Source organism: Dendrobates tinctorius, unplaced genomic scaffold (assembly GCF_039654945.1).
Source record: "Dendrobates tinctorius isolate UK_male_01 unplaced genomic scaffold, ASM3965494v1 ptg000150l, whole genome shotgun sequence".
Lineage (NCBI taxonomy): Eukaryota > Metazoa > Chordata > Amphibia > Anura > Dendrobatidae > Dendrobates > Dendrobates tinctorius.
The window spans coordinates 3,419,199-3,445,389 of record NW_027361817.1 but is presented as its reverse complement, the minus strand read 5'-3'; the positions used below and the strand labels follow the sequence as shown (position 1 = coordinate 3,445,389).

General features: G+C 46.5%; 2 protein-coding genes across 4 annotated transcripts in view; one reads left to right on the top strand and one right to left on the bottom strand.

Moving 5' to 3' along the window:
* The window catches only part of PTCD1 (pentatricopeptide repeat domain 1), a 116,386-nt gene that overhangs the window by 55,276 nt on the left and 34,919 nt on the right, over positions 1-26,191 (bottom strand). The window contains exon 1 of one of the 3 annotated variants that reach the window (XM_073546684.1): positions 294-363. The exons of 1 other annotated variant lie outside the window; for it this stretch is intronic. The gene's annotated coding sequence lies outside the window, so the exon portion shown is untranslated. One more of the 3 variants, XM_073546685.1, reaches the window with a different exon arrangement.
* On the top strand, positions 33-24,380 carry CPSF4 (cleavage and polyadenylation specific factor 4). The gene is made up of 8 exons (XM_073546686.1): positions 33-166; positions 6,300-6,350; positions 6,573-6,725; positions 11,619-11,714; positions 11,813-11,906; positions 13,553-13,625; positions 13,909-14,079; positions 24,019-24,380. Exons 1-8 carry the CDS (start codon positions 64-66, stop codon positions 24,085-24,087), a joined length of 810 nt encoding a protein of 269 aa, XP_073402787.1. The 5' UTR covers positions 33-63; the 3' UTR covers positions 24,088-24,380.

The following is a 26,191-nucleotide window of genomic DNA, read 5'->3' as shown; positions in this document are numbered from 1 at the left end:
CACTGTCCCGGCCGGGACTGATGCTGGTTCCCGGTGTGTGTGCGGCCCTGCGCTCCGGTCACCATGCAGGAGCTAATCGCGTGTGTGGATCATATCCGCTTCGACCTGGAGCTGGCTGTGGAGCAGCAGCTGGGGGCGCAACCCCTGCCCTTCCCGGGCATGGACAGTAAGTGATGGGGCACGGTGGCCAGGGAGCCTGCACTCACCTCTCCCTCCGAGCAGCAAACCGGAATAATCCCGGCTCCGCCTGGTGTCCGCTACTGTGCGATTTCTGCAAAAAGTAACCAGCTCACCTGCTTTCTTGGCTAGTAGTGGTGCGTGGAAGCTCGGAGATGTCGTGAAGCCACACGTGGAGGAGATCAATAATGAAAAAGTTTCCAGCTTCCAAATATACAAATTTATTCAAGGCCTAAGAGCAAGGATAAACGGCCATGCCTCATCATAGCGGAAAGACACAGCACCGCGCCATGCCCCATCATAGCGGAAAGACACAGCAACGCGCCATGCCCCATCATAGCGGAAAGACACAGCACCGCGCCATGCCCCATCATAGCGGAAAGACACAGCAACGCGCCATGCCCCATCATAGCGGAAAGACACAGCAACGCGCCATGCCCCATCATAGCGGAAAGACACAGCACCGCGCCATGCTCCATCATAGCGGAAAGACACAGCACCGCGCCATGCCCATCATAGCGGAAAGACACAGCACCGCGCCATGCCCCATCATAGCGGAAAGACACAGCACCGCGCCATGCTCCATCATAGCGGAAAGACACAGCAACACGCCATGCCCCATCATAGCGGAAAGACACAGCACCGCGCCATGCCCATCATAGCGGAAAGACACAGCACCGCGCCATGCCCCATCATAGCGGAAAGACACAGCACCGCGCCATGCCCCATCATAGCGGAAAGACACAGCAACGCGCCATGCCCCATCATAGCGGAAAGACACAGCAACGCGCCATGCCCCATCATAGCGGAAAGACACAGCAACGCGCCATGCCCCATCATAGCGGAAAGACACAGCAACGCGCCATGCTCCATCATAGCGGAAAGACACAGCAACGCGCCATGCCCCATCATAGCGGAAAGACACAGCACCGCGCCATGCCCCATCATAGCGGAAAGACACAGCACCGCGCCATGCCCCATCATAGCGGAAAGACACAGCAACGCGCCATGCCCCATCATAGCGGAAAGACACAGCAACGCGCCATGCCCCATCATAGCGGAAAGACACAGCAACGCGCCATGCCCCATCATAGCGGAAAGACACAGCAACGCGTATCGAACAATATGTTCTTAAGCTTGATGGGGCATGGCGCGTTGCTGTGTCTTTCCGCTATGATGGGGCATGGCGCGGTGCTGTGTCTTTCCGCTATGATGGGGCATGGCGCGGTGCTGTGTCTTTCCGCTATGATGGGGCATGGCGCGTTGCTGTGTCTTTCCGCTATGATGGGGCATGGCGCGGTGCTGTGTCTTTCCGCTATGATGGGGCATGGCGCGGTGCTGTGTCTTTCCGCTATGATGGGGCATGGCGCGTTGCTGTGTCTTTCCGCTATGATGGGGCATGGCGCGGTGCTGTGTCTTTCCGCTATGATGGGGCATGGCGCGGTGCTGTGTCTTTCCGCTATGATGGGGCATGGCGCGTTGCTGTGTCTTTCCGCTATGATGGGGCATGGCGCGTTGCTGTGTCTTTCCGCTATGATGGGGCATGGCGCGGTGCTGTGTCTTTCCGCTATGATGGGGCATGGCGCGGTGCTGTGTCTTTCCGCTATGATGGGGCATGGCGCGTTGCTGTGTCTTTCCGCTATGATGGGGCATGGCGCGTTGCTGTGTCTTTCCGCTATGATGGGGCATGACGCGTTGCTGTGTCTTTCCGCTATGATGGGGCATGGCGCGTTGCTGTGTCTTTCCGCTATGATGGGGCATGGCGCGTTGCTGTGTCTTTCCGCTATGATGGGGCATGGCGCGTTGCTGTGTCTTTCCGCTATGATGGGGCATGGCGCGTTGCTGTGTCTTTCCGCTATGATGGGGCATGGCGCGTTGCTGTGTCTTTCCGCTATGATGGGGCATGGCGCGGTGCTGTGTCTTTCCGCTATGATGGGGCATGGCGCGGTGCTGTGTCTTTCCGCTATGATGGGGCATGGCGCGGTGCTGTGTCTTTCCGCTATGATGGGGCATGGCGCGGTGCTGTGTCTTTCCGCTATGATGGGGCATGGCGCGGTGCTGTGTCTTTCCGCTATGATGGGGCATGGCGCGGTGCTGTGTCTTTCCGCTATGATGGGGCATGGCGCGGTGCTGTGTCTTTCCGCTATGATGGGGCATGGCGCGGTGCTGTGTCTTTCCGCTATGATGGGGCATGGCGCGGTGCTGTGTCTTTCCGCTATGATGGGGCATGGCGCGGTGCTGTGTCTTTCCGCTATGATGGGGCATGGCGCGGTGCTGTGTCTTTCCGCTATGATGGGGCATGGCGCGGTGCTGTGTCTTTCCGCTATGATGGGGCATGGCGCGGTGCTGTGTCTTTCCGCTATGATGGGGCATGGCGCGGTGCTGTGTCTTTCCGCTATGATGGGGCATGGCGCGGTGCTGTGTCTTTCCGCTATGATGGGGCATGGCGCGTTTATCCTTACTCTTAGGCCTTGAATAAATTTGTATAATTTGGAAGCTGGAAACTTTTTCATTATTGATTTCCTCCACTGTGTGATTTCTGCCTGGAAAGTCAGGGGGGGGGCTACCGGCGTGCAGCATGGGGCTACTGACGCGTAGTATGTGGACCACGGTGGCGACCGGCATGTCTGCCACATCTCCCAGTTTGGTGGCCATCCAGCTGTCCTGGACTCATGCACTCCATCTTCCTGAGTACCATAATGCAGGGAGGTCTGCCTGCTGAGACCCCCAAAATTGCTTAGTGCCCTCAAAGCTCTGTTCAGATCCATCCTGTCAGGTCGCGGAGCTGGGTGGGTTCTTGGGCTGTGTTCACATCGCTCTCAGATTGTCATCCATACTTCACTGTTTTTCTGATCTAGTGACCATACATTGTGACATCTGATCACAGCCACATCTGTGTCTCATGGTGTCTTCAACAAGGAGGCCAAAGGCTGCTGGTGGTAGCCGGTCTCTGGGGAACCAAAGATGTTGTAATTCAATGTGTCTGATTTGTCTCCCCCCAACCTCATCTGTCAGTGAGAGTCGGACCCTCACACGATAGATGGTCTGAAGGTGCAGCTGAATAAATATAGTGTGTTTGGGTCCTATAACAGTACCTATGGCGTATAGTGTACAGAGCAGTTCAGTAGCTATAAAGAAGCAGACGCACAGAAGAAGCTGCCCTACAGGCAGTGACTACAGAACAGCATTACCCTGGGCATGAGCAGCCTGGCACCAGCAGGGCACATGGTGTTACCCATGGGCATGAACAACCTGGCACCTGCAGGGCACATGGTGTTACCCAGGGGCAAGAGCAGCCTGGCACCTGCAGGGCACATGGTGTTACCCAGGGACATGAGCAGCCTGGCACCTGCAGGGCACATGGTGTTACCCATGGGCAGGGCACACTGTTACCCATGGGCATGAGCAGCCTGGCACCTGCAGGGCACACTGTGTTACCCATGGGCATGAGCAGCCTGGCACCTGCAGGGCACACTGTTACCCATGGGCATGAGCAGCCTGGCACCTGTAGGGCACACGGTGTTACCCATGGGCATGAGCAGCCTGGCACCAGCAGGGCACACGGTGTTACCCATGAGCATGAGCAGCCTGGCACCAGCAGGGCACACGGTGTTACCCATGAGCATGAGCAGCCTGGCACCAGCAGGGCACACGGTGTTACCCAGGTGCATGAGCAGCCTGGCACTAGCAGGGCACACGGTGTTACCCAGTGACATGAGCAGCCTGGCACCTGCAGGGCACACTGTGTTACCCAGGGGCATGAACAGCCTGGCGCCAGCAGGGCACACGGTGTTACCCAGGGGCATGAGCAGCTTGGCACCAGCAGGGCACACAGTATTACCCACGGGCATGAGCAGCATGGCACCAGCAGGGCACACGGGTTCACCCAGGGTCATGAGCAGCCTGGCACCAGCAGGGCACACGGTGATACCCAGGGGCATGAACAGCCTGGCGCCAGCAGGGCACACAGTATTACCCAGGGGCATGAGCAGCCTGGCACCAGCAGGGCACACGGTGATACCCAGGGGCATGAGCAGCCTGGCACCAGCAGGGCACACGGTGATACCCAGGGGCATGAGCAGCCTGGCACCAGCAGGGCACACGGTGATACCCAGGGGCATGAGCAGCCTGGCACCAGCAGGGCACACGGTGATACCCAGGGGCATGAGCAGCCTGGCACCAGCAGGGCACACGGTGATACCCAGGGGCATGAGCAGCCTGGCACCAGCAGGGCACACGGTGATACCCAGGGGCATGAGCAGCCTGGCACCAGCAGGGCACACGGTGATACCCAGGGGCATGAGCAGCCTGGCACCAGCAGGGCACACGGTGATACCCAGGGGCATGAGCAGCCTGGCACCAGCAGGGCACACGGTGATACCCAGGGGCATGAGCAGCCTGGCACCAGCAGGGCACACGGTGATACCCAGGGGCATGAGCAGCCTGGCACCAGCAGGGCACACGGTGATACCCAGGGGCATGAGAAGCCTGGCACCAGCAGGGCACACAGTATTACCCACGGGCATGAGCAGCCTTGCACCAGCAGGGCGCACGGTGTCACCCAGGGGCATGAGCAGCTGGCGCCAGGAGGGCACACGGTGTTACCCAGGGACATGAGAAGCCTGGCACCAGCAGGGCACACAGTATTACCCACGGGCATGAGCAGCCTGGCACCAGCAGGGCACACGGTGTCACCCAGGGGCATGGGCAGCCTGGCACTATGAGGGCACAGCACATGACAGATGGCTCTGCTGACTTGTCAGCTGCCGATCACTGGTAGTAAAATATAAATCAAAAGCTTATAAATCCCGATAGGGGTAGTGTGTCCCATAACTCATTAATACCATTGTAATGCCGACAAAAAGATTGTGCTATGATGAAAGAATATATATCCAAAGTAATATATGTAAAATTTAATTTTATTGAATATAAAAATACAAAGGTTAAAAAATCCCAAGACATACAGATACATACGAGAACAGCCCGGTGGATGAGAAAACCCAGCTAATTGTGGGTACCCTGGGAGTACATAGATGCAGCAGTTCACCGGAAATATAATATTATTTACATTTAAAATTATCCACTGGTCATCTAAATATCAAAAGAATTGCATCAGAGAGAGGAATATACGGTATAGCCCACAGAATAGATCATACAGTATAATCTAGCAGATGGCTGAAGGCACCAGGTAAGTATCCAAATCACCATTGGAGGGGTATAGAAATCCCCATGTGCTTAATGTTACAGTGCATCATGTTCACAGTGATACTAGCTTGGACTGTGCAAAATTTTCGCACATTGGTCGTCGGGGGGCACAGGCAATTTAAGGAAAAGCAAGCTGGTGAAATATAAATGTATTTCATAAGCTGATGAACACAGACAGGTGTATATATATATATATATGTAGACTGGTAATACAATAAATTGTTCTGATAAGTAGAGGCCAAAAAATGTTTTCTGGTTGAGGTGCCACCTGCAGGTCATTGTGTCTTTCTGCAGGTTTATGAAAATGAATGTTTAAACTGTATTGAGTGATAAAATCGTGGATGTGTGGTTTATTTGACTCTTTTCTTGCTGACGGGGGCAAGTTTACCTTTCAAATGGTGTATCGTGTGTGTGTGTGGCGCGAAGTAATCCCCGAAAAAGCAGTGCATGTATACAAATGTGTTGGTAGTGTGCTTTGGGGTACTGTTGTGCCACCTGCAGGTCATTTTTCCTTACTGCTGGTTTATGAAAATTAATGTTTAAACTGTATTTTGTGATCAAATCGTAGATGTGTGGTTTGTTTGGCTATGTTCTTGCTGAAGGGGGCAAATAGTGTATCATTTGTGTGTGTGGGTGGAGTATGAACAGGGATGCAAAGGAATCGTCGAAAAACAATGTTTAGAAATAATAGAATAGATAGTATAGGTATAGATAGGGGTGCTCACCCACCAGGCACCCGACGCACGTTTCACTGTATACCTGATGCACTGTGATATTAAGCACATGGGGATTTCCGACACTCTATCCCCCAGTGGTGTGGCACTGCTTCCCATCCTGTGTGTGTGTGATTGAATAAATGGATGACGTTGTTTTCTTATTTTTGTGCAGATGATATTCACTGTTTCTCTCTTTTCCAGAGTCCGGGGCAGCTGTTTGTGAATTCTACATGAAGTCGGCCTGCAGCAAAGGTGAATAAGCGACTGACTGAGGACACGTGCACACGTCTTATGGACATTACTGCTCATTAACAATACATTTTGTACCCCGATTACTGTATAATGTGTATGCTGGAGTTTGTTTCTTTATTCTAGGAACAATTTTAGTATCTATACAAGAACAGTAACCAATGTAATGCTATTTCTTATTCATTGTACTCTATGAATGTAAAATCCTGTTTGTTTTGACTTTAGGGGGTATGTGCCCGTTTCGACATATTAGTGGGGAGAAGACTGTGGTCTGTAAGCACTGGTTACGAGGACTATGTAAGAAAGGAGACCAGTGCGAGTTCCTGCATGAGTACGACATGACCAAAATGCCTGAGTGTTACTTCTACTCCAAGTTTGGTAAGTTACGTTATCCCTGTGTGCGAGCCTGCACCTATGTAATATGAAGCACTTAGCTATTCCCCTTCAGTTATAGGGCTTTACACTCGTAGGACCAGCTTTGTGTGCATACGATTACCCTTAATTTGTGTTGAAAGACTGCAGTGGTGATGTCACAGCTAGAGTACGTGACCGCTGCAGCCAATCACTGGGCTCAGCCGTGATGTTTTTATAGTTGAGAATTGACAATTGAGCCAGGCATTGGGCTGCAGCAGTCATGTACTGTAGCTGTGATGTCACCACTGGAGCAGCATTGGATGAAGGAAACTCGGTCTGTATTTTAACACTGGACAAGCTCATGAACATAATAAGCTAAAGCGAAACTGTCAGCAGGATTTTCCTAAGTAAACTACAGACACTGTGACGTTGGTGCTGTACACTAATTAAAATGTAGCACAAGCAATCGGGTGATCGCAGCTTCTAGTGTCCTATGGAGACTATTGAAGCAAGTAAAAAATAAATAAATGTGAAAGTTCAAATCGCCCCCCCCTTTGGCCCCATTCAAAATAAAATAAAAAAATCAAATATGCACATATTTGGTATCGCCGCGTTCAGAATCTCTCTCTCATTCTATCAATTTATAAAGATAATCCGATCGGCAAACGGCGTAGCGAGGAAAAAAATCGAAACGCCAGAATTACGTTTTTTGGTCGCTGCAACATTGCAATAAAATGCAATAACGGGCGATCAAAAGAGCATATCTCCACCAAAATGTTATCAATAAAAATAAAGTCAAATTGGCACGCAGAAAATAAGCCCTCATCCACCCCAGATCCCGAAAAATGGAGATGCTACGGGTATCGGAAAATGGCAACTTTTTTTTTTTTTTTTTTTTACAAACTTTGGAAAAAATTTTTCACAACTTAGATGAAAAAGAACCTAGACATGTTTGGTGTCTATGAACTCGTAATGACCTGGAGACTCATAATGGCAGGTCAGTTTTAGTATTTAGTAAACCTAGTAAAAAAGTCAAAAAGCAAGTGTGCAATTGCACTCTTTTTTGCAATTTCACCGCACCTGGAATTTTTTTTCCCGGTTTCCAGTACACAATATGTTAAAACCAATGGTGTCGTTCAAAAGTACAACTCGTCCCGCAAAAAACAAGCCCTCGCATGGTCATTTTGACCTAAAAAGTTAAGACTCTGGGAAGAAGGTGAGCAAAAAATGAGAATCCAAAACCAAAAAAACCCTTTGTCGTTAAGGGGTTAAAGACAGCTGTCTTGCATAGTCACCTTTATAAAAGACTCCTGTCCACAGACTCATTTAGACTCTAACCTTTACAACATGGGCAAGACCATAGAGCTTTATAAGGATGTCAGGGACAAGATCATTGACCTGCACAAAGGTGGAATGGGCTACAAAACCATAAGTAATACGCTGGGTGAGAAGGAGACAACTGTTGGTGCAATAGTAAGAAAATGGAAGAAATACAAAATGACTTTCAATCCACATTGATCTGGGGCACCATGCAAAATCTCACCTTGTGGAGTAGCCTTGATCATGAGGAAGGTGAGAGATCAGCTTAAAACTACACAGGGGGAACTTGTTAATGATCTCAAGGCAGCTGGGACCACAGTCACCAAGAAAACCATTGGTAACACATTATGCCATAAAAGTTTAAAATCCTGCAGTGCCCGCAAGGTCACCCTGGTCAAGAAGGCATATGTGCAGGCCCATCTGAAGTTTGCCAATGAACACCTGGATGATTCTGTGAGTGATTGTGAGAAGGTGCTATGGTCAGATGAGACAAAAATTCAGTTCTTTGGCAATAACTCAACTCGCTGTGTTTGGAGGAAGAGAAATGCTGCCTATGACCCAAAGAACACAGTCCCCACTGTCTAGCATGGAGGTGGAAACATTATGTTTTGTGGGTGTTTCTCTAAGTGCACAGGACTACTTCACCGCCTTAATGGGAGAAAGGATGGAGCCATGTACCATAAAATCCTGAGTGACAACCTCTTTCCCTCCGCCAGGACATTAAAAATGCTTGGCTCCCCCATTTGGAACACTGATCACCATTCCTTCAAGGTAGATATCCTTGCGATTTGATTTCACTTATGAGACGGGGGTCATAGTTATATTTATATACTAATAGGCTGTATAATCTCCTTTGAGAAATTTCAGTTCCTATTTTGATCAATGGTATTTGCCGGTTTACTATGGTCTTCTTGTGAATGTAATGAGTAGTTGATTCAAGGATATGCACCTCTACCTTATACGATTACTAACGTGTGTAGTTAGTGAAATCTTTTTTTATTAAAACACCATATCTGTTGTTGTTTATATTGGGTGTTCAGTCAGTGCCCCCTTCTGGTGGTTTTTTGTGAATGTGCTCTAAAGCCTAACTTTTAATAAATATTTTTTTTAAGTGATGTTAATAAAAAATGTAACCTTTTAATATCATGGTCTGTGGATCTCTTCACTGGGTTTGATGTTTATTTGCATCAAAACCCAATTGTGCATTTATGATGTTTTTCAAGTGCCACTAGTTTTATTGAGTTTGGGACTAATTTCATGTTAACATCAATATTAAAGGCCCAGACAACTTCAGGAACTTAAAGAATAGGATCTATAATACCCCCTCACGGTTTATAAAATGGGCGGGCTGGGATCGGTGTAATGTCTAAGATGCCAATCACAGTGCAGGAAATAATTATTTGATCCCTTGCTGATTTTGTAAGTTTGCCCACTGACAAAGACATGAACAGTCTATAATTTTAAGGGTAGGTTAATTTTAACATTGAGAGAATATCAAAGATAAAATCCAGAAAATCACATTGTATAAATTATATAAATGTATTTGCATTTTGCAGTGAGAAATAAATATTTGATCCCTCTGTCAAAAAAGACTTAATACTTGGTGGCAAAACCCTTGTTGGCAAGCACAGCAGTCAGACATTTTTTTGTAGTGGATGATGAGGTTTGCGCACATGTCAGGAGGAATTTTGGTCCACTCCTCTTTGCAGATCATCTCTAAATCATTAAGATTTTGAAGCTATTGCTTGGCAACTCGGAGCTTCAACTCCCTCCAGTTTTCTATGGGATTAAGGTCTGGAGACTGGCTAGGCCACTCCATGACCTTCATGTGCTTCTTTTTGAGCCACACTTTTGTTGCCTTGGCTGTATGTTTTGGGTCATTGTCTTGCTGGAAGACCCAGCCACGACCCATCCTAATGAGGGAAGGAGGCTGCTGACCAAAATCTTACAATACATGACCCCATCCGTCTTCTCTTCAATACGGTGCCGTCGTTCTGTCTCTTTAGCAAAAAGCACCACCAAAGTATGATGTTTTCCCCCACCAGGTTTAACGGTTGGAATGGTGTTCTTGGAGCCTTATTTATTCTTCTTGCTCCTCCAAACACGGCGAGTGGACTTGATACCAGAAAGTTCAATTTTGGTCTCATCTGACCACATGACCTTCTCCCATGCCTCCTCTGGATCATCCAGATGGTCATTGAGGAACGTGAGACGGGCCTGGACATATGCTGTTGTGAGCAGGGGGACCTTGCGTGCTCTGCAGGATTTTAATGCATGATTGTGTAGTGTGTTAATAACAGTAATCTTTGAGTCTGGTCCCAGCTCTCTTCAGGTCATTGACCAGGTCCTCCCATGTAGTTCTTGGCGGAATCCTGATCTTTCTCAGAATCATCGTTGCCCCACAAGGCAAGATCTTGCATGGAGCTACAGTCTGAGGATGATTGACAGTCATCTTGTGTTTCTTCTATTTTCTAATAATTGTGCCAACAGTTGTTAACTTCTCACCAACCTGCCTATTGTCCTGTAGCCCATCCCAGCCTTCTGCAGGTCTACAATTTTGTCCCTGGTGTTCTTAGACAGCTCTTGACCATGGTGGAGAGGTTTGAGTGTGATTGAGAGTGTGGACAGTTGTCTTTTATACAGGTAAAAAGTTCAAACAGGTGCAATTTATACAGGTAATGAGTGCAGAGTAGAAGGCTTCTTAAAGACAAACTAACAGGTTTGTGAGAGCCAGAATTCTTGCTGATTGGTAAGTGATTGCATACTTAATTAATTTGCATTTTATTGCATGAAGTATGTAAAAATCATACAATGTGAGTTTTCTAGATTTTTTTTTTTTTTTTTTTTTTAGATTGTCTCTCTCAGTTGAAGTGTACATACGATAAAAATTACTGACCTCTCCATCCTTTGTAGGTGGGTGGGAAAACTTGCAGAATGAGCAGTGTATGAAGTACTTATTTTCCCCACTGGGCGTATCGATAGGCTGTCAATCTTAAAGTCCTGGACAACCCTTTAACTTATACCGAGTCGTCACTTATTGGATGATATAAACTATTGTTTGTTTGGGTTTTTTTGTGCGTAAAAACTTCTTACTGTATTTAATAGTCCCCTTAGGGGACCTGAAGCTGCGATCAACTGATCGCCTGAACTGTAGCCAGTCTTTGACGATGCTATGTGTAGAGAAAATCACGATGTCCCATGGACTCCGGTCAGGGGCTAGCTTTCACAGGAGGATTGGAATGACAGGCCCCGCTACTAGCCATCTACGGAGCTAGCTCCGCTCCTATTACAACACTATTAATTACTGAGGGCTCTCAGTTATTGTTTCCACTTACAGGTGAACACAGTATGTTCTTTCTCTGTTTTATGAAATGGCCTTAATTTGTGGCCGTTTAGGCTAAATCTGTGGGAAATTGCAATACATGGGCTAACAGACGTCAGGGCAGCCGCTCTCCCTCGGTTGCAGGCACTACAAACAGTACATCTATGTGCTGCCAGGGCAGACGCTTCACACGGGCTCGGGGGACATACAGCACTATGTGTATTGGTACTACCACATGAAGTAGATCCGCATTGCTTGATGTCTTTCTGTTGCAGGCGAGTGCAGTAACAAGGAGTGCCCGTTTTTACATATTGACCCAGAATCAAAGATAAAAGACTGTCCTTGGTATGATCGAGGCTTCTGTAAACACGGTAAGGGGGACATAAGCGAATTCTGCTAACCCCACATCAGCTTTACTGTCTGCTGCAGACTGAGACGTCAGTGTCTAACAGCTTTGCTTGTCTCGTAGGCCCCCTGTGCAGGCATCGGCATACACGGAGAGTCATTTGTGTCAACTATCTAGTAGGATTTTGTCTGGATGGTCCCAACTGTAAATTCATGCAGTGAGTATATAGTATCTCAGTATTTAGCTCTCGGTAAGTATATGGATGCTACATCGGAAAGGCTCATTACTGACTACTGTCAGGAGCCCATAGGTTAATCAGCCGCCGGTGCAGCGGGTATGTGTGTAATCGGGGTGTATACCATTAGTATATATACAGTGATGGGTACGGTGTGCACAAAGCAGAATCAGAGCTGGGATCACAGTTCACACAAAATACTTTTAAAATAAAGTGAATATACTTGACTTAGCATTTTTTAAAAATATTTTAGTAAAGGAGAAGTATTTAATTTTCAGTAATGCAGTTTAATAGTATTTTGGCTGATTTAGGCCCTGATTCTTCAGGACTGACATATTCCATGCTGGAATAGGATGTGCCAAATTCTTTAATAGGCTTATCTCACCTGCTTTGCGCCAGAGTAAAAGAGTTCTCCCGCCCGGGGTCGCCGCGCACAGGATGCCCCCGCCCGGGGTCGCCGCGCACAGGATGCCCCCGCCCGGGGTCGCCGCGCACAGGATGCCCCCGCCCGGGGTCGCCGCGCACAGGATGCCCCCGCCCGGGGTCGCCGCGCACAGGATGCCCCCGCCCGGGGTCGCCGCGCACAGGGTACCCCCACCTGGGAGACAATAATTGTGATGAATTTCGGTCACATCTCCAGAAAACTCCATCCAATAGGGGGTAAACTGGGACTGGTGTAAAAATGCCAGACGTTGCAAACATTGGGTGACATTTCAAACAGTTTGATGAATCCGGTCTGTAGTGAATCTGCCAGTATGTGGCTGGGTGTCTATGTACAAAGCTGTGGACTGTGCACTAACCCCAGCATATGGAACACATCATAGGTAGGAGAACCGAAACCTTATGTATTTACTGGTCAGACTGAGCCACCAGCACTTCACAGAAAAGGAAATGTGATCTTGTATAAGGATTTTATTTCTAAACATTCAGGAGCCTTCATAGGTGTCACGGACTCCTCTCAGGCATGCCACCTGGCCTAGGACCTAATTCACCTAAAGCACAGATTCAGTTTTACTGCATCTGAATCTGTTATATATACAGTATATATGCCTGTGTATTTCTTCTACTTGAGGGAAATCACTCTTGGGCTTGCTCACACCACCAGATCCATCTGCAGAGTCCTATCCGATGTTTTTATCACTAGGGCCATTGACATGTAATGAGGCAGTGCTGAGCAACTTCTGTTTCTCATACTGAGTCTGCATGAGAAAAATATCCATTATAGTCCATAAACATATATCCAAAACCCATTCAATATAAACCATCAGAAAGCCTCCCACCAGAATGGATAGGCAAAGAATGTATGGTGTAAAAATACATTTTATTAATCCAACAAATAAAGGAAAGAGAAGATCGAGAAACGTTGTTCTCCACTTTCTCCTCACATCTAAGATAATCGGGTCACTATGCTGACATCGGATTAATCTCTGATCAGTGTCGTCAGCATAATGGACTCCATTCTTCCGGTTGGGAGACCCTACGGCCGTCTGACCCTAGTCTGGGTAAGAAAATATTGTATTTGATATGATCTGCAAGTCTTTGTGACGTTTTGCTTCTGGCACAGGTCACAGTTAATATTTTTGGGGCGATGGAGTTTACATTGTAGAATAACATCTTTTCTTTTGCAGCCCCCGCTTTGAATTGCCTATGGGAGCCACAGAACAACCTCCTCTACCTCAGCAGAGCCAGAGCCAGCAAAAGGTGACCTGATACACTGTAGTGGGTGTATGTGTAGGCTATGGAATTCTGCCCCAAAATAGTTGTATTCTGGGGGCATGACCTCTCAGCCATAAACCCCAGTGCAGAAGAAGCTAAGGAGGCAGCACTCCAGCAAACAATCCTCACTGCAAACTACAAAAAGCCCGCGTTCTTGGCCAGCTTGTTGGAGTGCTGCCTCCTTTTATATATATATATATATATATATATATGTGCACACATTTATAATATATATGTGCATATATTAATCTTCCATTCTCGCCTGCAGCACAATAACAATCAGCCTTTACAGCGATCGTCCTCCCTCATCCAGTTAACAAGCCAGAGTTCGCCCATTGGCCAGCAGCGGTCTCCACAGACTATTGGGGTCATGCAATCACAGACCAATAATGTAGGAAATCGGGGGCCCAGACCACTGGATCAGGTCACCTGTTACAAGGTAAGAGGCTAGCTGCGTGCTTCCATCACTAGGAATAGGCCACTTTGCACCAGACTTTGTGGGTCTATGTACATTGTTATGACTAGGCCATGTGTCTTTACTTTAGTTTGTACCTTGCTTGTAGCTTATACGGTACTTAAATTTTTTGCACAGTCTCCTATTTTTAACCCCTTAACCGCCAATACACATTAAAACTGTGGCCACTAAGGTGTCTTATTTCTGATCGCCGTTGTAAAATAGCGATCTGGAGTAAGACAATAGCGCCCCGCAACCGGCACAATTCCCGCAGATGACAGCTGACACCCTGCGGTATTTGCCCCGGCCAGTTTTGGAACCAGTCAGGGCCGATTAACCACTTAAAAACCTATAACTGGTTAAAAGGGGGTTAAAAGACCCCTTTTAACAGGACTGACACCCCTCTGCAATCATAATAGCACGGGTCGATCATTGTCATGGTACACTAAGGTCATCTAATGAACCCAGGGTACGGTGGGCTGTTAGATCTCACTGACGACTCTGCATCTAACAGCGACTCACTCACAGATCTCAGTGCATGAGACCAGAGATCAAAGTAAAAATGATACATGTCCCATAGTAGAACTAAAAAAAAGTTACATAAAATGTGTAGAAGGGTAAGAAGAAAAAAAAAGTACAAACAAATCACGAATAGCAGTTTCGCCACTAAAAACACAGCATTTACATTAAAACAAAAATAAACAAAAAAGTACACATAATTGATATCTTTGCATCCGGAACAACCTGATCTATAAAATTAGCACATTATTTATTCCATAAAAACAATAATAATAAAATAATAATAAAAAACACTACAAAACGTAACTTTTTCATCATAATGACACACAAAAAATGTAATAGAAAGCGATCAAAAAGACCTATGTAAAAAAAACAAACAAAAAAAACCCACTATATAAATCTGGTATCGCTGTAATCGTACTGGCCTGTAGAATAAAAGTGCCTGATAAATTTTACCGCACGGTGAACCACACAAAAATGAAAAACTATTACTACGTTGCTACTTTTTGTTCATTCTGTGTAGTTAAAAAAAAAAACAAAAAAAAACTCCCAAAATGGTAGCAGACAAATCTCCAATTTTTTGCAAAAAAATAAAGTTACAGCTTTCAGAATGGCGGCAACAAAAAACTATTTAAGAAAAAAAAAGCATTTTTACTGTGATATTAGAAGATAAAAAATATAAATCTGGTATTGTTGTAATTGCACCGACCCAAAGAATAAGGTTGTCTAATCACTTAACCACACTGAGAAACATGCAAACATAAAAAGAACTATTCATCTGCTCCTATCTACATATTCAGTTTGCCTCCCAAAAAATTAGAACAAGGCTCGACTCACATTTATCTTGAGCGCTTATGTCAGAGTTTCTGTGTAAATCACATGACTTGATCATCTGTCATTTTAACCCCTTACTTACCCTTGCCTTACTTTCCCATCCATGTGCCCTGGGTGTTAATTCCCTAGGACGGGATAGTAAGTCATAGCCGATCAGCGGCGCTCCCGGGGGGGACACCCGGAACTATGTAACAGGAGCGGCCACGGACCGCTCCCGGCACATTAACCCCCGGCACACTGCGATCAAACATGTTCGCAGTGTTCCGGCGGCATAGGGAAGAATCGCGTAGGGAGGGGGCTCCCTGCGTGCTTCCCTGAGACCCTCAGAACAACGCGATGTGCTCGCGTTGTTCCGATTGCCTCCTCCCTGCAGGCCCCCGGATCCAAGATTGACGCGGGGTCCTGCAGAGAGGTGGCTTTTTCAGTGCCTCCTGAGAAGCTGCCTGCACTGCCTGTCAGATCGCTGATCTGACACAGTGCAGTGCAAAATGTCATATCAGCAATCTGACACTATATAGTAATATCCCCTTGGGACAATGTAAAAAAGTTTTAAAAAAATAATTTTTAAAAAATTCCTAAATAAAGAAAAAAAATATTTCACAAAAAATTCATTTCTTTTTGTTAATAAAAAAACAAAACAAAAGTACACATTTGGTGTCACCGCATCCGTAACGAACCGCCCTATAAAACTGTCCCACTGGTTAACCCTTTTAGTGAACCCCTTCAAAAAAACAAGGCAAAAAACAATGCTTTATCATACTGCCGAACAAAAAGTGCAATAACACGCAATCAAAAAGACGCATATAAATAACCATGGTACGGCTGAAAACGTCATCTTGTCCCGCAAAAAACGAGCTGCCATACAGCGTCATCAGCAAAAAAAATAAGTTATAGCTCGCAGAATAAAGCGATGCAAAAATAATTATTTTTATATAAAATTGTTTTATTCTATAAAAGCGCCAAAACATAAAAAAGATACAAATGAGGTATCACTGTAATCGTACTGACCCGAAGAATAAAACCGCGTTATCAATTTTACCGCACGCGGAACGGTGTAAACTCCTCCCCCAAGAAATTAATGAATTGCTGGTTTTTGTTCATTTTGCATCCTGAAAATCAGAATAAAAAGCGATCAAAAAATGTCATGTGCCCGAAAATGGTACCAATAAAAACGTCAACTCATCCCGCAAAAAATAAGACCTCACATGACTCGGTGGGTCAATTTGGAAGAAATTATAGCTCTCAAAATGTGGTGATGCAGAAACTATTTTTACAATAAAAAGCGTCTTTTAGCGTGTGATAGCTGCCAAACATAAAAACCCGCTATAAATAGTAAATCAAACCCCCTTAGGCTATGTGCACACGCTGCGGTTTTTGCTGCGGATCCGCTGCAGTTTTGACCTCTGCAGATCCGCAGCAGTTCCGCAGACAATGTACAGTAAAATGTAAGTCTATGTGATTTACATTCCGCTGTGCACATGCTGCGGATTTTCAACTGCGGAAAAGCTGCGGTTTGGAATCGGCAGAAAGAATTGACATGGCAATTCTTTCTGTGGATTCTGCTGCGGTTTGCCACCTATTCCATTGCCCAGATGGCAAACAGCAGGGAAAAACCGCAGGCCAATCCGCAGGTCAAACCGCAGGTCATTTTAACTGCGGATCCGCAGATACAAATCCGCGGGTGAATCCACAGCGTGTCCACATAGCCTTAGTTAGGGAAAATTAATAAAATTTAAAAAAGAAATTGTATTTATTTCCATTTTCCCGTTAGGGCTAGGGTTAGGATTAGGGATAGGGTTGTGTTGGGGTTAGGGTTGGAGTTAGAATTGGGGCATTTCCACTGTTTAGGCACATCTGGGGCTCTCAACGCGACATGGCATCTGATCTCAATTCCAACCAATTTTGTGTTGAAAGAGTCAAACGGCGCTCCTTCCCTTCTGAGCTCTGCCATGCGCCGAAACAGTGCCCCCCCCCCCCAACACACAAACACACACACACACACATATCAGGTATCAGCGTACTCAGGACAAATTGCACAATAACTTTTGCAGTCCAATTTCTCCTGTTACCCTTGGTAATATAAAAACAATTGGACCTGAAGTGATTTTTTTTGTGAAAAAATAGCTTAGTTACTCACCGATAACTGTGTTTCTCGGAACCCATGACAGCACCACGGAGAGAGGGGGTCCGCCCATCAAGGACAGGAACCTACAGATAGAAAGGCGGCACCTCTCCTCCCGCCCCCAGTTGGTTACAGAGCATCAGAGGGTCTCCCGGTTAGTTAACAGCAAAAGTATATACATAACATTATAATATTGCATATTATGGAGAAGCGCCGTGTCTAACGAAAAAACTCTACACACATTAAGCCGTGCTCACCGCACACGTGAAAGGGGGGAGAATAAGCGGGTGCTGTCATGGGTTCCGAGAAACACCGTTATCGCTGAGTAACTAAGCTATTCTCTCTCACCCATGACAGCACCACGGAGAGAATTTCAGAGATTGGTAGCTTAGGGAGGGACCACCGCCTGAAGGACCCTTCTCCCGAAGGTTAGGTCAGACGTTGAGGCTAGATCTAAACGATAGTGTCTGAAAAAGGTGGAAGGTGTTGATGAGGTGGCCGCCTTACAGATCTGTTCTATCGATACCTCTGATCTTTCTGCCCATGAGGTCGCCATCGCCTTTGTAGAGTGAGCTTTTAAACCCTCCGGGATGGTATTCCCGCTGGATGAGTACGCCAGGGCAATCGCATCCCTTATCCACCTTGCTAACGTACTCTTGGACGCTTTGAGTCCCTTCCGAGGCCCCTGGAAACACACAAAGAGAGACCCTTCCTTCCTATATTCCTTGGTGGCCTCTAAGTATTGAACTAGGCACCTCTTCACATCTAGGGTGTGAAATCTGTCCTCTCTCCTATTCCTAGGGTTTGGGCAGAAGGAAGGAAGGACTACCTCTTGGGACCTATGGAAATGTGTCGCCACCTTGGGTAGGTACGCCGGGTCAGGTTTCAATATGACTATCGTCTAGGATTTTAGTGAACGGAGGTATTGCTGACAAAGCCTGAATATCGCTCACTCTGCGAGCAGATGTTAGGGCCACTAGAAGTACCGTCTTTAATGATAGGATTTTTAGGGGTACCGACTGGATGGGTTCAAATGGGGGCACCGTTAGTGCAGATAACACTAGGTTTAGATCCCATGATGGTAATTTCTGGGTGATTATTGGTCTAGACCTGGCTGCGGCTCTCATGAACCGTGCTACCCAAGGGTTGCCTGCCACGTCTTGGTTATAAAGGGGACCTAGAGCCGCTATCTGTACCTTCAACTTACTGGTCGCCAACCCCTGTTCTAGCCCCTTTTGTAGAAAATCAAAAATTTTTTCAACCTGAACTCCATCCTGAACCCTTGCCCCGGAGCTGGACAGAAATTTCCTCCCAAGTTCTCCCGTAGGCCCTGGTTCTTATTGGCTTCCTACTTTTTTGTAGAGTGGAGATCAGGTTTTCTGAGAACCCCCTCCCCCTTAGCAGTGTCCTTTCAAATTCCATGCTGTTAAATGGAGGTTCACTGCTTGAGGGTGTAACACGAGACCTTGGGACAGAAGGTCGGGGAGATCTGGTAGAACCCAGGGGTCGGTTATTGATAGTATCCTCAGCCAGGAGAACCAGGTTCTTTTTGGCCAGAACGGGGCTATTAGTATCATTCTTTCCCCGTCTTCTCTGAGTTTCCTTATGACTGCCGGGATGAGAATGGGCGGCGGAAAGGCATACATTAGGCCCTGTGTCCACGGAAGCATAAATGCATCCAGGGTTCTGGGATTTCCCCTGGGGTTTAGGGAACAGAAAGCTTTTATTTTCTTGTTTCTGTAGTCGGCAAACAGATCCATGTCCGGGGTTCCCCACATTTTTACGATCTGTAGAAAAATGGACTGTTTTAGAACCCACTCCCCTTGATGTAGCTGGGTGCGACTCAGGAAGTCTGCTCTCTGGTTTTCTGCTCCCCGTATGTGTAGTGCGGAGAGGGATAGTAGGTTTTCCTCGGCTAACGTGAATATTTCGGAGGATGTGTTCATTAGTGTTCGAGACCTGGTTCCCCCCTGATGGTTTATATAGGCCACCGTCACCCGATTGTCCGAAAATATCCGGACATTATGGCTCCGTAGTACCGGCAGGAAGTGTGTTAGGGCATAGTTTACTGCTAATAGTTCTTTTTGGTTCGAGGAGGATTCTAGTTCCTGAGCTTCCCATTCCCCCTGAGCCACTCTGTTGCTCATATGTGCTCCCCATACCTTGAGACTGGCATCCGTGGTGATTACGTGTGTGATTTTTATCACCCAGGGGAACCCCTTTGGATAGGTTGTCTCTGTTCCCCCACCAAGCTAGGGAACGAATAGTTTTGGAGTCTAGTGTGACGTGACCCTCCAAGTGACCGCCTAATGCCAACTGGTTGGCCAATACATCCCATTGGAGATCTCTTGTATGTATCTGTGCCCACTGGACCGCTGGCAGACAGGTGGAGAGGGTCCCCAACAGGGACATTGCTTTCCTTAGTGTCATGGAAGGGATCTGCATCGCTCTTGCTACCACCTGAGCAATCATTTCTTTTTTGTGTTCTGGGCGGTAACACTCCTGGGTGTTTGAATCCAGTGTCAGGCCTAGGAACTCCTGAACTTGTTTGGGCTCCAGCCTTGATTTTTTTTAGGTTTAGAAGCCAGCCCAGGTTTTGTAGAGTGTCTATCACTCTGTCTCTCTGTTCCTGGAATCTTTGGGCCGAGTTGTTCGCAATTAAAAAGTTGTCCAGATATGGGACTATTAGAATATCTTGTTCTCTCAGGTGCGCCATCATCTCTGCCACTAGCTTTGTGAAAACTCGCGGGGCTACAGAAATTCCAAATGGCAGGGCCCTGTACTGAAACTCTCTTACTTCGCCTCCTATGGAGACCGCCAGTCTGAGGTATTTCCGAGAGTCTTTGTGGATGGGGACGTGATAATACGCATTGCTGAGGTCTAATACTATCATAAAGCAATGTGGAGAGAGAATTTTGATGGTCGACTTGATCGACTCCATTTTGAATTTTTCATTTTTGACGTAATCGTTCAGTCTCTTTAGATTTATTATTGTCCGGAAGGTACCATCCGGTTTGGTTACTAGAAAGAGAGGCGAGTAGAATCCTCTGCCTCTCTCCCACGGGGGAACCTCCTGGAGGACTCTCTTGTTCAATAGACTTAAGACCTCTTTTTCGAGGGCTTTTTGTTCTGTTATCGATGATCTTAGTGGGGTTACCACGTATTTTTGAGGGGGGAGAGAGAGAAAGTCTATCCTTAGCCCTGATCCTATCAGATTTAATAACCAGGGGTTGTTCGATATTCTCCTCCAGGCTGGTAAAAAAAAACTTAGTCTCCCTCCCACCCTGGGCAAACAGTCACTTGGGTTTTTTTTTATCTCGGGACGGGTTACTGAAGAAGAACCCCCTGTCCCTTCTCCTGTCGTCCCATTTTTGCTCTCTCGGGGGTCTCCTCTGAAAAAACTTTTTGTTTCGAAAGGATCTTTTAAAGCCTGTAGGACCCAGGTTTGGGAATCCCCTTATTTTTATCCCCTGCCTTTTCGAGGATGTCATCCAACGTTTCTCCGAATAGGAATTTCCCTTCACAAGGGATGGCGCATAACTTCATCTTAGTCTGTAAGTCGCCTGGCCAGCATTTAAGCCACAGCGTTCTACGGGCTGCGTTTGACATGGCTGCCGCTTTGGAAGACAACCTTACTGAGTCAGCTGATGAGTCGGCTAAGAAAGCAGCCGCTCCTCTTATGACTGGAATGGATTCCAGGATTTTCTCCCTGGGTGTACCTTCCCTTATTTGCCTCTCTAATCGGTCCACCCATACCATGAGGGCTCTGGAGGTACAAGTTGCCGCTATTGCTGGCCTAAGGTTTCCTTCTGCTGATTCCCAAGTGCCTTTGAGGAAGGTGTCAGCTTTTTTGTCTAATGGGTCCTTTAGAGTACCCATATCCTCAAAGAGGAGTGCAAATTTCTTTGAGGCCTTGGCAACCGCCACGTCTAGCTTTGGGGCTTTGTCCCAGGACGTGGATGCTTCCTCGTCAAATGGGTATTTTCTTTTAAGGGAGGGAACCGTGGAGTTCTTCCTATCTGGCCTCTCCCATTCTTTTTTTTATCAGGCCCTGTACGTTCTCATTTAATGGAAATACTCTGCGTCTCTTCTGGCCCAGTCCCCCGAACATTATGTCCTGGACTGATCTATCGGGCCGAGGGTCTGTCACCCCCATGGTAGATCTTACTGCCTTTACTAGCATGTCTATCTCATCCAGGGGGAAACAATGACGACCCTCTGTCTCTTCATCCGAGGATGACGAGTCGTTGTCTGAAGTATGGGAGGTAACTTCCCCTGACGTTTAGGCCTCTGACTGGGATCCTACTACTGTGTCCCTTTTCCTCCCCCTCCCTTTTTATTTCAGAGATGAAAGGGCGCGCTGAAACTCAGAACGGATTACCGCTCTTAGATCTGAGGCGTAATCCGGGGTTTCCTCACAGAGAACCTCCTGTATGCAGGACTCGCAGAGTTTTTTATCCCAGGAAGCTGGTAGCGGGTTTTTACAGGTGGGGCATTCCCTGTTCTTTGTTTTTTCTTTCTTCTTTCCCGGTTCAGGAGGTGGATTCAGATCCCTCACTGGTTGATCCAAGGAAGATGACTTGCTCCTTGCAGTCAACTTGCTGCGCTGTGTGGAGTGGCTGCTGGACCGGCCCTTGCGTCCGTCCTTTTCTTTTTGTCGGCGATGGTGGTGTTGCCTGTGCTGCTGCTTGGGCTGCTGCATTGGCTGCTCCTCGTGCTGGTCGCAGTCCTCCTTGCTCATAGGACGCTTCCAGCGTGGAGCAGCTCCAGCATCTCTCTTTTGAATTTCCCGGCCGTGACGTCACCTCCTCCTCCCAGCCTGCACCGCTGTTCCCCGGGGAGCGCGCAGTGCGCCGACCGCAGGGACCCAGAAGTTGTTGCTTCATTTCCGGGGCAGCTCCATCTTGGTACACCTTAGTACCACGGCACTGCCCGCGCGTGTACCAGCGTCCCCCAGCCCCATTCTCCTATCCGGAGCGGCGACTCGGTCCTCTCCCGCCCGCTCACCCTGTACAGCCCCTCGGCTACAGCGGTGGCGGCTTCAGGTACCCACCCCGCCGCGACAGGGGCCTCCCCGCTGTCAGACCTGCGAACGGGACGGCCCTGGACTCCTCTTCTATCCGGTAAGCTGCTGCCACTGCTGGTTCCACGGGTCACCCGTCAAGGACAGGAACCCAACTGGGGGGGCGGAGGAGAGGTGCCGCCTTATCTGTAGGTTCCTGTCCTTGATGGGCGGACCCCCTCTCTCTGTGGTGCTGTCATGGGTGAGAGTTAAATGTTCATTATTATTTTTTTTTTTTTTTTTTTTTTAAACCTTCAAAAAATTCCTGTGAAGCACCTGAAGGGTTAATAAACTTCTTGAATGTGGTTTTGAGCACCTTGAGAGGGTGCAGCTTTTACAATGGTCTCACTTTTGGGTATTTTCTATCATAGCCCCCTCAAAGTGACTTCAAATGTGATGTGGTCCGTAAAAAAAAGTAGTGTTGTAAAAATGAGAAATCGCTGGTCAACTTTTAACCCTTATAACTTCCTAACAAAAAAAGTTGGTTCCAAAATTGTGCTGGTGTAAAGTAGACATGTGGGAAATGTTGCTTATTAAGTTTTCTGTGTGCCATATCTCTGTGATTTAAGGGCATGAAAATTCAAAGTTGGAAAATTCCAAAATTTTCAAAATTTTCGCCTAATTTCTGTTTTTTTCACAAATAAACCAAGTTATAGCGAATAAATTTTACCACTAACATGAAGAACAATATGTCACGAGAAAATAATGTCAGAATCACCGGGATCCATGGAAGCGTTCCTGAGTTATTACCTCATAAAGGGACAGTGGTCAGAATTGTAAATATTGGCCCATTCATTACCGTGCAAACCACCCTTGGGGGCTTAAGGGGTTAACAGCCGCGGGTGGATCCGCGATCCACCTGCGGATGCTAACAAGTTGGTCTCTGACAGCTGCATTTAACTCACTCAAGCTGGAAGCGTGTCATAAGACACGTGATCGCGGGGCGCAAATGGGTTGGCGTGATAGTCTGGGGTCTGCAGAAGATTCGTGACCGGCGTTCAGACATAGGAGATTATGATTTATGCTACACATAGTAGTTGTGAAGCCCTCTCGTGTAGCACAGGCGATCAGGAACTAAGTCCTAAGGTGACTATTCAAGACAGTAAAATGTAAATAAAATAAAAAAGTAATGACCTGGAGAATCATAATGGCAGGTCACTTTTAGCATTAAGTGAACATGGTAAATAAAAAAATAGTTGAATTGTGTATAAATATAATCATTCTTTAAAACACGGTGAAAAAATCTATGTGAAAAATGGAGCACATGTCAGACTAATATGGCCATTGCCACCTGGGGCAGTTTTCTGGCTCGCTTCTCTTTAAGTGACACTGCGCTCATTTTTCAGCTATAAGAACTCCATTAAAGTACAACTTTTTGCCTTTGCAGTGCGGTGAGAAGGGACATTACGCCAACAGATGTACAAAGGGTCATTTGGCGTTCCTGAGCGGTCAGTGACTGAAGACCATAAGTGGAGGATCCGCTTGTATGAGTAGTGAAGGCATTTTGTTAGATGGAAAAGGCAAAGGACCCTTGGCTTTATTTTTTTTATATATATAATTTTAACTTTTCAAATGTCAGGGTTTTTCTCTCCTGTAAATAACTGGGCAAACCTCAATTAGTTTGCAATTTCTAAGAAAATTTTCCCTTGTTCAATCACTTACCAAAATTATATTTTGGCAATTTAATTTTTTTTTTCTAGGTTTTTTTTTTTTTTTTTTTTAATAAAATGTACATTTTTTTGTACTGATCTCCTGCATTTATTTTATATTTGTATGAGTGCATCCCATCACCACATTCAGCCATTTCTAATCAGGATAATCAAGCAAATTCTCTATTTCCTTCAATGACTAAAGGGGGTTTTACACATAGCGCTATCGCTAGCAATATCGCTAAAGCGTCACCGATTTTGTGCCGCAGCAGCGATATTAGCGGCTACATGTGATACCTCCGACCGGCTCCCCCGCTGTCTGCCGCTGATCGCGCAGGTCCATTTCTCGTCAGGCGCTTCCTGCTGGCGCCGACGAGCGACGCGTGGACGCGGACGGAGGACGTCATGGTCGCCGCGTCTGACAGGTAAGTAACGACCGCTGCTGCGTCGCTAGTGAAATCTGCCTGTGTGGCAGCTCACTAGCGACCATTTAGCGATGCACCAGCGATCCTGACCGGGTCGTATCGTGGTCGGGATCGCTGGTGCATCGCTAAATGTAAAGGGGCCTTAAGACGCAATAACAATTTGCATGGGGAAGATTTAGAAAAAGTAGCAAAGCAGTATAGTAGCCAGTCAAGCAGCAGCTTTCATCTAAATAAGATTCAATGAAAAATTAAAGCTGGAATTTGGTTGCTATGGAAGACTGCTTCACTTTTACTTTTTTAATGTATGAGAAGATAAGACAAAGAACAATATATGTCTGTATTTGATTTCACCAATATCACACTATCTAGCACATTCATATGTCACACACAAGTAATCACTATGAAATAATTGCTTTAATAACCTTTCAGTGACCAGGCCTGTTTGGATTTTAGCCTTAAAGGGTTTTTCTACATCCGCATCTCTGTAGCATTCACTGATCAACTGCTGTGGTTATGTACTCTGTAGTTCAGCCATTCAACAAAAACGGAGGACTAGCAAAGGATGAGTAACACTAATGTCGATTTTTACATAGAGCGAGCTGAGGGGCATAAACAAGTTCATGAAGCAGAGCCAGATTATCCTTTAACACCCCCTGATGGAGATATCCATCACAGAGCGTGTCCGGGACTTGGATCAGGCTCAGAAGCATAGTCCACGGTGCACGTACCAGCTATAATACATACAGATAGGGACAGAAATATTTGGACAGTGACAAGTTTCGGCATTTTAGCTATTTACCAACACACATTCAAGATACAGTTAATAATCAATATGGGCTTTAAGTGCAGACTCTCGGCTTTACCTTGAGAGTATTCACATCCTAATTGGAGTAAGGGTTCAGGAATTACAGCTCTATAATATGCAGCTATCTCTTTTGAAGGGGTATAGCATAGGATACCATAAAACTTCTAATGTATAAGGAGTAAAACTTTAAGCACCAATAAACTAAATGTATGACTGACATTCAAAAAAGTGCACACAACAGTGCAGTAATTAAAAGATTGGAGGATCTCGCCTGTTTCACTGGAGATCACCCTCAGAAGACCACATAGGAGAAGGAGGATCAGCAATGTAGTTCAGTCTCTAATGTCCCCTGTCTTGCCCCAAATGCAGAACTCCCACCTTAAAAAGGGCAGTACCCAAGTATGTCCCTGTAATAGTGAACCCCATCCATTCCCTACACTTTTGAGTGTCTGTCATATATTCTGTTTGTTGGTGCTTGAAATTTTTCTCCTTATACCTTAAAATTTAGTTTTTTGGCATCCTATGCTATACACCATTGATCCTTGGGAAAGGTCCAGAGTGGCCACACTCTACAGCTACAGTTTCTCTTTTGAAGGGGACCAAAACTAATCAGACCATTATTTCAAAACCTCTTTAATGGGCTGCATGAGCTTATTCCCTTGATAAATCATCATCAATTAA